General features: G+C 44.6%; 1 protein-coding gene across 1 annotated transcript in view; it reads right to left on the bottom strand.

Moving 5' to 3' along the window:
• SLC35F4 (solute carrier family 35 member F4) overlaps positions 1–4,221 on the bottom strand; it is a 239,770-nt gene extending 235,549 nt beyond the window's left edge. The window contains exon 1 of the mRNA XM_041760039.1: positions 3,919–4,221. Coding sequence (XP_041615973.1) covers positions 3,919–4,021 — 103 coding nt within the window. The 5' untranslated portion in view covers positions 4,022–4,221. The remainder of the gene's footprint in view (positions 1–3,918) is intronic.
• Between the last annotated feature and the right edge of the window lie 10,623 nt (positions 4,222–14,844).

The following is a 14,844-nucleotide window of genomic DNA, read 5'->3' as shown; positions in this document are numbered from 1 at the left end:
TTAAAACTCTTCACCAGCTTCTGGGGTATCACATGCTCCTGGTTTTCCTCTTACCTCCCTGGGAGCTCCTTTTTGGTCTCCCTTAGTGGTTTCTCTTCTTCTCCACAGCCTCTTAATGTCTGAGAGCCCCTAGGGTTCAATCTTTATTCCTCTTTTCTTCTCTCCATAAATTCATTCCTTAGAGATTTTGTCAGTCTTAGGCTTCAAATACCATCCAAGTGCTGAAAAATCCCCAATTTATGTCTCTAATCAGATATTTCCTCTAAACTTCATCTCCCATTACATTTAACATTTCCAAAATATTAACCTTATCCCCTGACCCCCTAAAGCTTCTCTACCTCGAAGTCTTCCACACTTCAGCTACTGGCAACTCAAAGTTGGTAAAACCAGAAAAGATAAGATCATTTTTTTGATCCTCTGTCCTGTAGATGCTATATCCAATCCATCAGGAACCCCGTTTGGCTCTAACTTCAAATATCTGTATAATCTGACCACCTCTTCCCACCTGCACTGTTACCACTCTGGTTCAAGGCACCATCATCTCTCACTGAAGTTATTACAATAACACACTAATCTCTCTGCTTCCACCCCTGCCTGAATAGAACAGTCAAACTGATAAGACAAGTCACATTACTCCTTTGTCAAAACCCCACAAAGGCTCCTCAGCTGAAGGACTTAAAATGACCAGTAAGGCCCTACTTTACCTGAGCCCTGAACCCAGGGTGACCTCACCTCCAATCACTCTCCCAGTTGTTCACTCCACTCCAGCCATGGAAAAGCTCTATGCTTTTTCTCTAGCAAGGCACATTCCACCTCAGAGCCTTGCATTGGCTGTTCCCTGGAGCAACTTCCAGATGTCCACATGTCTAACTTTTTCACATACTTCAAGGCTTTGCCTAGTTGTGATCTCCCCAGTGCAACCTGGAGCAACTTCCAGATGTCCACATGTCTAACTTTTTCACATACTTCAAGGCTTTGCCTAGTTGTGATCTCCCCAGTGCAGCCTCACCTGACTTAAAACTTGCTACAATTTCTACCCAGTTGCCATGCTTTAAAATTGTCAAAATCCCTACCCACCTCAGAATTTTTCATTCTTTTTACCATGTTGTGATATTTTTAAAAGCACCTATCACCTTGAAATATGCCACATTATTTATTTCTTTGTTCATTATTATTGTCCGTCTCCACTCACTGAAACTTCAGCTCTAAAAAGGAAAAACATTTTTGTCTGTTGTGTTCATGGATGTATTCCTGGCACATAGGAGGTGCTCAATTAACACTTGTTGAACAGATGAATCTATTTCCGTTACCAGGCTGTAAGTAACTCAAGACTAGACAAATGCTTCAATCATTTCTGTACCTTGATTACTATCCTGATAATATCATACCCTGATAATATCATAAATACTATAAATTATATAATATATATGTGTATGTATGTATACACATACACACATATTTGTTTCTTATATCAGCCTAACAGAATTTCTTGTGGATTGCCAAGGATGGCAGCAGCATGCATTAATAGGAGGCTGATCACTGTTGCATTTTCTCATAGACGAGTGCCCACCTACCTCTAAAAAGGTAAATGGCATAGATATCCAGAGATCATCCTTAAGGCCTCATATATGACCAGTCAGAAAACGGGAAAGTCACCTTTCCTTCACATATCATATATTCCTCACCATAGCCTTTTCCTAAATATATCCCTCCAGACTTCCCCCAAGCTGTTGCTCATTCCTGGTAACAGCTAAATCAATTGACCATATTGTACTGGTTTGCTTCAATGTGTTTGTTTACTAGTTGAAGCCTGCATTAAGGGCAGGATTATTTCATGGTGCTCGGCTGCCTGGCTCTCTTCCAGCTCTCTCCTCTCCTAGTCTCTCACTGTGCAAAATGGCAATCTCTTTCTACCTCTGAAAGCACAAATATTCTGAAAGTTATTTGACTATCATGTAATTCTCTGTCCTTGTGAGATGCTGTCCTCACTGAGCTCAGTAGCCTGAAGTTAGGTAAGTGCCCATCACAAATTACTATGGCAAATGTATCTAGGTCCCTTTTACCTTCACTTACTGTCTCAGCCAATGCTCTTCCCTCTTTCTGGCCTATTATTCTACTGCAAATGATACATGAGCAGTTATTTGAATCAGTACGAAAAGATAATACGAACATGATTTTATCTTAAATGTCACTTTTCCAGGATTCCATTTGGTTTCTTCTTTATTAACCAAAGTTCCATTGTTATAAAAATTACAATAATAAACTACTCTGAGTCCTGTAATTTCACAGACAGCTTCTCCATTCCCTAAGTAACCAAAATCCCATTGTTCCTAATTAAAATATTTAAAGGTGAAATCCAAGTAATCTCCACATGGTATACTAGCGCTTCCACTTCAGTCTCTAGGGTTAAAAAAGAAACCCTTCGCCAAGGGGGGGGAGGGGAGAAGTTTCTGAGTCTATAGTACAAAAGCTTCAAACTGCATTCCACAGTGTGTTATTTTCTTTCCAGAAAATTCTAACACTATATAATTACTTTTGTATGGAAAATGAATAATGTAAGCTTCTAAAAACAGCTAGACAGAAACCATCCAAATCAGACAGGCCTTTCCTGAAACCAAATGAAATATTAAACGAGAAAATATCTCTAGGAGAACAAAGCTCTTGGATTGTTATTAAATAGAGATGGAACATAGTGGGGGAGAAAGTTACGGGGGGGGGGGTGTTTTCTCGTCTATGGTGTCAGGGTTTGTCTGCTTCAGAGAGGCTGTAGCATTGATCAGACCAAAAAAATGCCACAGGAAAATACCAATCAGAAATGCATCTAGGATCTTGCAAGGTTTCCTGTTAAAAATAACAGCAAAAACATCAATTAATCTCCATCTATTGCGACAGAAGTGCATTGATAGAGGAAAAGCGAAATCCCACCTGCATGGGAAATAAGCCGCAACTAGTCCCCCAATTCGGAGAAAAACGAGCTTCACTCGGTCCCTGGCTGAACTAATTCCAGCAAAGATAGCCAGTGGGTTCGTGTGTTGGGGGAGGGGGACAGAGTAGAGCGCACCTCATCGCCCTCCCCCCAAAACTGCTCCAGAAATGTGCAGGCGTCGGCGCCGCGCGACCGGGCCCGGCCCGCAGAACGCCTGTGCGGAAGGCAGGAGCCTGCCGGGCTCCCGGGCAGCCGCGACGTGCGGCGGGCGGCGGGCGGCGGGCGGCGGGCGGCGGGCGCGGGCGCGGGCGCGGGCGCGGGGCCTGGCGCGCCTCCCCCTCCCACCCACCCCAGCCCCAGGCGCTTGCAGGGGCTCCCGGGCTCCGGCGCCGGCGCTCGGAGACCCGGGCAGGTCCTCTGCCTGCCCCGGCTGGAGCACCTCGCAAAGGCATTTTAGCAGGAGTAGTTCCCGCCCCGGCATCGTCTGGACAGCCCGGGTGAACAGCCGAGCCGGCCTGCGCCGGGACCCACGTCTGGCTCGGCCGCCCCCGCCGGCCCCACCCCCGAGCCTACCCAGCCTGCGCGTCCCGCGCCCGGCCCGCAGCCCTGCACCCAGCGGGTCGGGGGGCGGGGGGGCAGCGCAGCGCCTGCGGAGGACTTTCGGCTAATGAAACAGCCACGGCAGCCTCCCCTCGGGTCGTGAATAAGCCGGAGGTGAGCCGGCCGACGGCCGTCAGGGGCGCGCATCGGGTCCCTCCCTGCGCTGCCGGCCCCGAGGCTCCGTGAACTAACTCTTGGGCGCCAACCGCCCGGGCCGCGTGGCCTCGCGGGTTCAGCACCGAGGACAGCGGACGCACTTTTTGCCCCGGCGGCCCCGCGGCCCGGCCCGTAGCGCTAGCGGCAGCGGCGGGGCTGCAGGTGTCCGGACGGCGCGCCCTCCCGCATCCCTCCCGCTCCGGCGCCTGGGGCGAGGCAGCCCCGCGGCGTCTTACTTTTCTGGCTGGAGTAACCCGGGTAATAGCCATAGTAGCCGGTGATCCGCAGGATCCGGTCCTCGATGGTAGCCACCCCGTTGGGGGCCGCCTTGACATCCATAGAGAGCGCCGGGCGGCGGCCCCGCGGCGAGCGCAGCGCGGGGCCCGGGAGCTGGAGCAGGTGCCGCCGCCGCCGCCGCCGCCGCCGCCGGTGCTGATGTTGCAGCTCGTGCTCCCGCGCCCGGGCTCTGACTCCACCGCCCGGCGCAGCACCGGCTCCGCATCACAGCGGCGGCGGCGGCGGCGGAGCGGCCCCCACTCGGGCCGGCCTCTCCGTCAGCCTGGCAGCAATCCCGCCCGCCGCCCGCCGCCCGGCGCACTGCTGCCCGAACAGCGCCCCCTCACCTCCGACGCCCACCGCAGCCGGCGCGGGAGTGGGCGCCCCACCTGGCCGCAGGCTCTCCTCCTTAACCCTTCTGCGCCCCTTCCCCAAGCCCACACATCCCCCCAGCCCCACCTGCCCCGAAGCCCAGACATCCCCCCAGCCCCACCTGCCAGAAGGGATGCTCGGCCAGGGGCTTGGGAGGAAACGAGGTGAGATGGTGGCGGGGGCCCAGGGAGGAGCGGCGGAGGCGCTTGAGACCCAAGCGGAGCCAAGTGTTAATGTGAGAGGAGCACAGTGTCGCTCGGGGAGATGAACCCTGGGGGCGCCGCGGGGTCTCGGTCCGCGCTTGGCGTCGACACCACCTGGGCCCAGCAGACAGGCTAGCGTTCCTGGGAGTTAATCAGTTCTCAAAACTTGCCTAGACGACAGGGAGTCTTTTCTTAAGATATGAAAAGAGGGGGGGGGACCCCCCCCCAGAGGCCTCAGCAGGTGGTAGGAGAAGTGATTATCCGGGTATCCTGGACACAAAGACTTTAAAAGATGAGGCCCTCGAATCTGACGTCCCGGTCCAGACCCTCAGCAGCCCCCAGAGTAAACATCAAAGGCGTGGGAGGGAGACTCAGCTGCACGCAGCATGTTTATTTTGCCAATTTCAAATGCCTTTAGGAAAAATAATTTTCTCTTTATTGCCAAAAAACATCAGGGGGGAAGCCCTTCAAACTGTAAATATCTGGACGGATGAAAGTTTTAGCTACAGTCTAGACACTTTTCACCTGAGTCTAGAATGTCCTTGAAGCTCTGTGTTCAGAGTGAACACCCTCCCCTCAGGTGTGGCTCATCTGTTCAGCGAGACACCCACCGAGTGAGAATCCGTGAGCAGCGAGGACGATTCCTTTTTTTTTTTTTTCTTTTAATTTTTATTTATTTATGATAGTCACAGAGAGAGAGAGAGAGGCAGAGACACAGGCAGAGGGAGAAGCAGGCTCCATGCACCGGGAGCCCGACATGGGACTCGATCCCGGGTCTCCAGGATCGCGCCCTGGGCCAAAGGCAGGCGCCAAACCGCTGCGCCACCCAGGGATCCCGAGGACGATTCTTCTATTGGTACTTTGTAGTCGCAGCCTCCTGAAAAATCATTTTCAAAATTTCATCTCAGAAACTAAAGGGGTGGGGGGTTGGGGGTGGAGGGTCAGTTCATCAGCTTAGAGGTCATTATGTCCACCTTCCACCCAGACCCAGATTAGGACGTCCCTGCCAGATTTCACATTTCTAAAACTTGGGGGGTGGGAGGGAAGCACAACAAAAACAAGTTGACTTCACTGCCCCTCAGAAACCTCCAAAGAACCTATCACGGCATTCCACCTTCAAGCATTTCCCACATTGTATGTGTGTCCTTCAGAGGGAGGAAATGTTGCAAACTTTTTAAAAAGATGAATGAGATTTAAGCATATGAAAATGCAGTATTACATTTCACAACGTGTTAAGGGTTTTCATCCTGACACAAACCATAGCACAGAATCCTGAGAGTGCAGTGAGTCTGAAGTGATTGTAGCTGGGAGGAGGGTTCAGAAATAAATCAATTTCCTCCCACACCTGCTTTTTGGGCTAGGGAAGATGGAAGGAAGGATGGAAGGAACCAAAAGGTCAAAATGAACTTAAAGGAAAAAGCAACTCTGGCGCCATGCTGAGGAGCCCAACATTTAAAGCAAAATGGAAGGATTATGCTTTTACACTCTGCTGCCCACCCCCTCCCCCACCCGGAAAGTGATTTTCAGTACACTTCTGTTACTTTTATTCTTTTTACTTCTGTGGCAAACCTTACACAAAATGTATGCATTATACATGGTAAAATGGGTTGATCACATTAAGATTTCCCTTTTGTTCAAAGTTTCTATAAAACAAATTTGCTTATATTGCATCTAATATGTGCTTAATAACATCATAATCCATAGATATTAATATACAGATGATTCAATGAGAAATTAAGAAACTACTCAAGCAAAAACCTTCTACTGTAGTAGGAATTTGAATATGCACAGATTTTAAGGACAAGTGGTTTTGTCCTATTAATGCTTATAACTTATTTTACCATAATGTTTTAAGTTCTAAATTACACTTATTGTCTAAATTGTTGCCTTCTTCCTAGTTTTGCTTTGCTTTCAGAAATTTCCAGACTAGCGGTTGGAAATGTACTTAACTGAATTTCATCATTCGTACAAACAGCAAATTCAGCATAAAGTTAAATAATGTAAATATTATACCCACAAGAGTCTATGTTTCCTAAAAGAAATTATTTTTCAAATCTCAGACTGACCTGGAAATTAATTTTTAAAATAGAAGAGCACTTAACAAATGCCCCTGTAATCACCTGTAATCAGGTGACTAAAACCGTGAATTTAAGTACATGCTGCCATCTTGGACACACTTTTTTTTTTAATGGAACCAAAATTCTACAATTATAAACAGATAAACAATGAAAAGTTAATTTCTGCTAATGATGAGCACTCTTTGTGTCATATGATAAGTGTTTTAATCTTTCAAATGTCACTTTGCAGATCCTTAAAAAATTATAGAAATTATTTTGAGGGGAAGAGAATTTTTTTAAACATTTTTATGTGTTTGCCTGCTCAGCCTACCAATTTTCACAAACTGCAACGCAGAAATTCAAATTTACAAAATATGAAATATCAGTGTGCCTCAAATCTATTCTGAAAAAAATAAGGAAAGGTACAATTAAACAAACGAAGACTGAAGCTAATTGTTTGATTCACCAAATGGTTCCTCATAGTGGCCAGCTGATATAGCCAATCTCCCTATTAAATTAAGTAGTAAATCAATTTTCTGGGATATCACAATTCAATTTAGAAAAATTTGGTTTGTATGCAGGAATATTTTTAATGCATTACAAAAGAGCATCTGTCTGTAATTCCAAGTGAGTTTTAATATCTGGACCATATTTATTTTGATCATCTGACCAAAGATTAGATATTTGTACTAACTGAGTAAATAAAACTTGACCATTTGTGTTGTTAAAAAAAAAGCTATATCATTTATGAAATAGTTTATATGATAGTCACAACTCTGTGTCTAATGCTAAAAGTATATACCAAGTAATAGCATTAAAAACTAAATATGATCACTGAGCATAATTTCTATTCAAAGATATAGTCTGTCATAAAATCGTTTTAAAATATTACTTCAGCTTTTATACTTTGGAAGGAGTAGTAAAATAAAATCCATGGAATCTAGTCTTTTTTACTACAATTAGCAGCTGGAGGCCAAAAAATCTGGGTTTTAGTCCTCTTTCCAAGGCAGGAACAATTCACTTCATCTTTTTGACCACCTATTCAGAGTTACCAATAAAGGATGTCAAAAGAAGGGAATGTACTATGGTGTGACTACCTCCTTAGCTAAGAGTAACTAAGCTATTTGGAGAGCCAAGAATGTTTAAGTTTTAATACCCAAGGGCCAATGTTGCCTTGTATAATCATCATCACTATTTACAGAGTTGACCCTAGGTAGTTTGCGCAGTGTTGTGTTTAAAAGCATCTAACATCTATCACCCCAGGTGATACGCATTAGCATCTAGACAGAAAGAAACATAGTCTTCATATTCCATTTTCCTTTTTTTTTCAAGATTTTATTCATTTATTCATGAGAGACACAGAGAGACTGGCAGAGACACAGGCAGAGGGAGAAGTAGGCTCCTCACAGGAAGCCCGATGCAGGACTCCATCCCCGGATCCTCGATCATGCTCTGAGCAGAAGGCAGACACTCAACCGCTGAGCCACCCAGGCGTCCCTCATATTCTGTTTTCAGGAAAGCTGTTTTGAGCATTTAACCACTAAGTCATCAGCTGCCCCATTTGGAACGCCGATACTCTAATCTTAAGCAGTGTTAGGCATTGTTAATTTACCTTTCAGCCAATGGCAAGACTGAGAGGGGTTGAGCCCGAGCACTCAGTACCTAAGACATCTGGGCCAAATCCAGTCTTCATTGACCTCTGGTACCAGGCTCCATCACAGGGCTATTTCTGAGGCTCAGTTCCCTGGAAATTCATAATCCTTTGGAGAGAGTCTGAAATAATTACAACAAATAGACTCAAATTTTAGAATTTATCTATGATGTGTATTTGTGTGTCTATATCTATCTGTTTCCTTCCTTCCTTCCTTCCTTCCTTCCTTCCTTCCTTCCTTCCTTCCTCACTCCCCGCTTTCCTCACCTCATCCCTGAGCTGTATGTAGCGGTTTAGAGCATGGACTTTGGATCCAGATTGCCAGGGGTCAAATCACCATTTTCTAGCTGTGTGACCTTGGGTGAGTCTCTTAAACTCTATGACTCAATTTATTCATCTGCAAGATAAGAATATCATACTGTTATCGTACTGTTTTTTGTTTGTTTGTTTGTTTTTTTACTGTTTAAAAACATGTCTATTTGTACCCGTGAGCCTTTACTTTTGGGTCTTGACAGGAGATTCTTAAGGGGCAAATGGACTAAATGAATGAATGCCAACCACAACAACAGTGCGGGAGAGTAATAATTCAATTCAACAAGCAGTTACTGAGTGCTTACGATGTGCGGGGTCCTGCGCGCAGCCCATGGGGGATAGAGATGAATAAACAACAGCTTCTGCCCTCCAGGAGCTCACGATCTTCCACTTGTACTGTCCAATCCATTTGTCCATCTTCCTCTGAGGCAAGTTCCATCTGTCTCTGTTTTCCCATTGGGTTGATCTGTTGTTTTGTCTCTGGATTTCAGGTGAGCACATCACCAACTCAATCCAGATTTATGCTGGCCAACATCTTGCTGCCCCTTTTCGGAGGCCCGGAATGGTGTCAATTAAGCTAAGTCACCAAATCTGGACTTAACACCTAACCTAAATGCAATTTCAACTTCTCCCAGAACTGTAGTCATAACTCTCAGTCAGAAATTTTCTAATCGACATCAATGACGATTCTGTCACATGGGTCCCCTCCATCCCCCAAAGGAAGATGATATAATCCACCTAATGAGACTCCCTGCCCTTCCCCCTAAGGGAAAGTGACCTTGCCCAATACAATCCTGTCTTTTCCTTTGCTAGTAACCTCTTGCCTCATTCTCCTTCCTGTAAAAATCTTCTATTTTGTACAACTCCCTTCTACATGCTAGTTGTTGCTGAATAAAACCAATTAGATCTTTAAAATTTACTTGGTTGAATTTTGTTTTTTTAATTATATCTACCTCATGGAATTATGTGAAGATTAAATTATTTTATATTCATGAAGACCTTGTAAAGTGGTTGGCATATAAAAGCATCAGAAGTGGTAGCTACCATTAGTATTTTGTTTTATGGACACATAGAGCATTCTGAGCTTCAGTTTTCTCGTCTGTAGAATGAGCTCAAACTCTCTACTTAATAGTGTAGCTGTGATGGTTAAGTGAGATAACATATGAAAATATCTTAACCAGGGGACGTCTGGGTGTCTCAGTCGGATATGCTTCTGACTCTTAATTTCAGCTCAGGTCATGATCTCAGGGTCTTGGGCTTAAGCCCCGAGTCCAGCCACTGGGCATGGAGCCTGCTTAAGATTCTCTCTCTCCCTCTCCTTCTGCCCCTCCCCACTCACACTCTCTCTAAATGAAGGAGGAAGAGGAAAGAAGAAAGAAAGAAAAGAAAGAAAGAAAGAAAGAAAGAAAGAAGGAAGGAAGGAAGGAAGGAAGGAAGGAAGGAAGGAAGGGAGGGAGGGAGGGAGGAAGGAAGGAAGGAAAGAAGGAAGGAAGGAAAGAAGGAAGGAAGAAAGAAAGAAAGAAGTCTTAAAATATCTTACCAAGACTTGTTACATAGTAGGTACACAATAAATATCAATATCAATATCCTCTCCCAACCCCATCCTGCCCTGTCCATTATTTATTTCCAAAGTTAATTCACTTGAACATTTTATTCACTTTATTAGGAGTTTCTGTGTCAGTTGCTGTCCGGAGTCTCCTCGAATCCCTTCAACCATGACAATGATCACGTGAGACAGATCTTGGAATCACATTGATAGACCAATAGAATAGGTGCCCTGCAGAATTTAAGTGTTTTGAAGAAAAAGTAATTACTGTGAGTCAGCAGTTCTTCCTGTCCTTTGAGAAGGCAGGAGGACCCAGAGAATATGCTTCAGGCTGGCAACAGTCCAAAGGTTGGTGGTCCCCAGGCATGGGAGGGACTCTGGTCCTGCTTGATGGAAGTGCCCCAGGGAAGTGGAATGGCCTCAGAGAGATCACAGGGTGGTGCCTGGGGGAGGCTGGGCCTTTAGCCCTGGGATTCCCAGCCTCCTAGATTCTGCCTCCAAGCTTAGACCAAAGGCACCAAACTGCCAGCTCAAGAGATGTATGTGGCTGGCATATGTGGTTTTGGCTAGTGTACATCTCCACAGAGATGAGAGGATTGAAGACCAACATGTCCCCCTGATGTTTGAGCTTAGCCAAAGCTCTCCCCTGACTGCATAACCTTGCAGTAGAAGAGCCCCAGTAACACAGAGATTGCATTTTCCACTATTCTTATTGGCTAATAAAGATTTATTTAACCTTTTTAAACAGATGTGTTGGTGGTTATATGCTCAAATGTGCTACATATTCATTTTACAAATTAAACTTTAATGTCAACATCTAAAAATGCCATGCATGCCACAGCCTCAGACCCAGGGTGTATCAGTTATTCACAAGGCTGTCTGTATCATTACCCGCTAAAAACGTCAAACCTGCTGTGGTAGTCATTGGTAGTATTTGCCAATTATCCACAGTTCTTCGGTTTAGGCATGCCAGAGAATTGCACTTTCTGCCCTCTTGTGGTAGTACGGGGGCTACATGACTGATTCTAGTGAACGAAAAGGACAGTGATCATACCCCAGCCAGAGTGAACCAGAACAGATCACTCAGCATTCTCTCTTCCCTCTGGGATGATGACCATAACATTCAAGATGACTTTGACACATAAAAGTCAAGATACTAAAAAATTAAAATCAAAACAATTTTGACTTCCTTTCTCTAAACACTATATTTAATTTTAAATCTTTTCTTTATCTTTTATTTTCTAAGGGCAAATTACACATGTTTAAGTATCTGTTCACCAGTTTCTGAAACAATCATCAGTAAACAAGAGTGAAGACAAAAGAGTTGGAAAGAAACAGTATGAATGGTATGGGAAATCAGAGAACAAAACATTTAAAACTCATTAGAATGTATCAACAAGGCAAGGAAAGTCCAGAATAACATATACATCCAATACATCTACATCTTGAGTAACTATTGCCAAAAGCAATCTCAGGAATGACTTTGCCTTTTGTTTCAAGAACTAGTCATTTGCAAGAAATATGTTCACAAGATTCTATTTCATCATTGTTTCCAGTGTCAGTGACACCCATCAAAGATCTTGCACCTCGAATACACTGAGACAATGCAGATCATCAGTACTGAAGTAGACATTTGCCTTTTTTTATTTTTCTGGCTACCCAACTAATGTTAGAGGATGCTCCTCACTTACCAAAAAAAGTATGCCTCTCCAGAGAAAAGCTAAAGGGTTGTACCAAATACCTTTTTGCTGCAATTCACTTGCTCCGGCTTCACCTTTGCAGTGGCCAGCTCTGTGTGGATTCCCATCAACTTCACACAGACACAGCCTGGCGGCACCTGGCCTCTTGCCAGTGCCAGCCTGGCGGCACCTGGCCTCTTGCCAGTGCCGAGCACCTCCAGCCTCCTGTCCCGGGGCTTCCTGTGGATGCTGAGACATGAAAATGCATGCACTTGGATCAAACACCCATGCAACCTGCAAGTGCCGGGGACTCATGCAACATGGGGCAAACATGTAATAATGGGAGCTAGGAGCTGGGTTATGAATTCTCCATTCTGTTCCTATGGCCTGCACTGAGAGGCGGGCAGTTCTGCAGCCTCATGCCCACAAGATAGAGCAATCAGACAGATTGGTCAGTCTTGATGCCAAGGGATGGTCAGCTCAGTAACATGCTGACATACCATTAGGGGAAAAAAATTAAGTTATTCAAAATTCAGAAAGTGATTGTTAAGATAACAGAACTGAGAGTATTCTCTCATTTTCCAAACTTTTTGATATATAGCTTCCCTGCTCTTAAAATGAATACGTGTGTGCGCACACACACACACACATAACCAACCCTAAAACCCATTTTAGCTTCTATTCTGCAGTATTGCTATGCTTTTACACGCACTGTGCTGGAGAGTGCCACCTGCCTCCCCATTAATCTCCCCCGTAATCGTAATTATCTCTTTTCCAGCAAATGTGATGAAGTCTGACTAAAGGTCTCTAATTCTTCTGGCTCTTCATGTTCTCATAAATAATAAAACAGGGCTCCATGACAACGAGTACGGGAAAAGTTTTGTACATCTCAAAGCGGTTCTCAACTCTTTAGATTCTTAAGCTAACAAAGTATGGCAGGCACTCAGTTATCCAGGCATCAGTGATGAGTTACAACCACTTGGTTCCATGTAGTAAGATCATCTATGCTCAGATGAAAGTTACAAATGCTTCTACACCTGACCAGTGCTGCTTATGCTTCAGCTGTTTCCAAAGATGTCTCTCCTCCTGGAAGCCTTCTCTGAGCACCAAGCCTCCTGGAGGACCCAAGTATTTGCCCTATCAGGGCTTTTCCCACACTATGTGGTCTTTCCCACACTGTATACTTAAGTTCCTCAAAGGCAGGGATGGCCTTTTATTCATCACAGTGTGGCCAGGGCTTCTCAGAGTGCCTGGGACACACCAGGCAATGAGAACATGTTTGGGACTGCAAGAATCATGGTAATGAAGAAAATCTTTCATTAAGATCACTTTCTGGAAGAAAGGGCAAGGAACACACACTCAGGAAAGGTTGACTTGTTTTGAGACCAGATATGGAACAACTTGCCCAATGAAGAATTTATAAATGAGGAAACTAAAGTTAGAGAGCCTAAGCCAATGGTCTAAAAGCCCCTCAGAGTTGGTGACAGCTCTCATTCTCAGCACATCATCTTTTCTTGACACTGCACAATGCCACCTTCTCCTGTATGGCTTTATGACAGAGCCCGCCATCCCCAGCCCTCCCCTCACCCTTCAGTCAGATGATATACTTGTCCTTCTCTTCTATCTTCCCCTAGTTAAACACTGGACTCAGAAGACAGAAGGGTGCCCATCAAGGGCTGTTAAATGAAATTGAAAACAAAGATATCTATTTTCCAGAGTCTCATGTGAATTATATTTCTGCTATAATCAGTACCTGGTTACTTATACAATTTCCCATCCAGTCAAATTAAAATATTACCCTTCAATTTTTGGGGGGTACTGGAGGTGGGGTTAGATAAATGGTTTGTATTTGCTTCGACGTGGATGGAACTGGGGGTATTATGCTGAGTGAAATAAGTATATCAGAGAAGGACAAACATTATATGGTCTCATTCATTCGGGGAATATAAAAAATAGTGACAGGGAATAAAGGGGAAAGGAGAAAAAAAATGAGTGGGAAATATCAGAAAGGGAGACAGAACATGAGAGACTCCTAACTCTGGGAAACGAACTAGGGGTGGGAGAAGGGGAGGTGGGCGGGGGGTGGGGGTGACTGGGTGATGGGCACAGAGGGGGGCACTTGATGGGATGAGCACTGGGTGTTATTCTATATGTTGGCAAATTGAACACCAATAAAAATAAATAAATAAATAAATAAATAAATAAATATAAATGGTTTGTATTGTCTTTAGATGCGAGGAAATGAATAAAATTATGTATTTTCTTATTAGAGAGCTGATATTTTAAAAATTCACTGCCATAAATAACATGGGTTCATTTTGATAAATCTTTTAGGAATCAAAATTAATTAGTAGGTTTGAATCTACTTTATGTATAACCTACTACAATGTTCAGAAGACTTGTTTACTTGTTTCTTCATTGACTTAGTTTAAAAAATATCATCAGCTGAGCATACAGAAGGCAGTGAATGCACGTTACTCTTCTTCCCTTCTCTTTGGTACCCTTCCTTCTTCTCTGGCTCTAAAGTCTACTAGCATATGCATGCCACTGCAGTAATGCCAAAATTGCACTCCTGCTGTCTAGTTTTTACTATACACCAAACAACCCCAAGCCTTAGTGGCTTAAAATAACAACCATTTATTACTTCTCACCACCCATTGGTCAGCTGGGTATTTCTACTGATCTGTCCAGGCTTCTCTGATCTCAGCTGGGCTCACTTATGCATCTGTGGGTCAGCAGGTGGATCAGCTATGGACCAAATAGCCCAAGATGGCCTCTCTCACATGCCTAGTAGATGAAGAGACAGGGATGAGTGGGCCACAAATCCCATCATCCACTAGGCTAATCCAGGCTTGTTTAAGATAGCAGTCAAATCCCAAGAATGAGAGTCAAGCTTGCAAGGCCTCTAGAGGCCCAGACTCAGAACTTGCACAATATTGCTTCTGCCATATTCTGGTGGCCAAATCAAGTTATAAGGCTAGCCCAAATTCAAGAGGTGGAGAAACAGATTCTGCCTCTGGATGGAACTGATGCAAAAAACTGGTCACTTTTGGATTCTACTATATC

The sequence above is a fragment of the Vulpes lagopus genome, chromosome 6 (assembly GCF_018345385.1).
Source record: "Vulpes lagopus strain Blue_001 chromosome 6, ASM1834538v1, whole genome shotgun sequence".
NCBI classification, from domain to species: domain Eukaryota; kingdom Metazoa; phylum Chordata; class Mammalia; order Carnivora; family Canidae; genus Vulpes; species Vulpes lagopus.
This window is presented reverse-complemented; position numbering and strand designations above follow the sequence as displayed.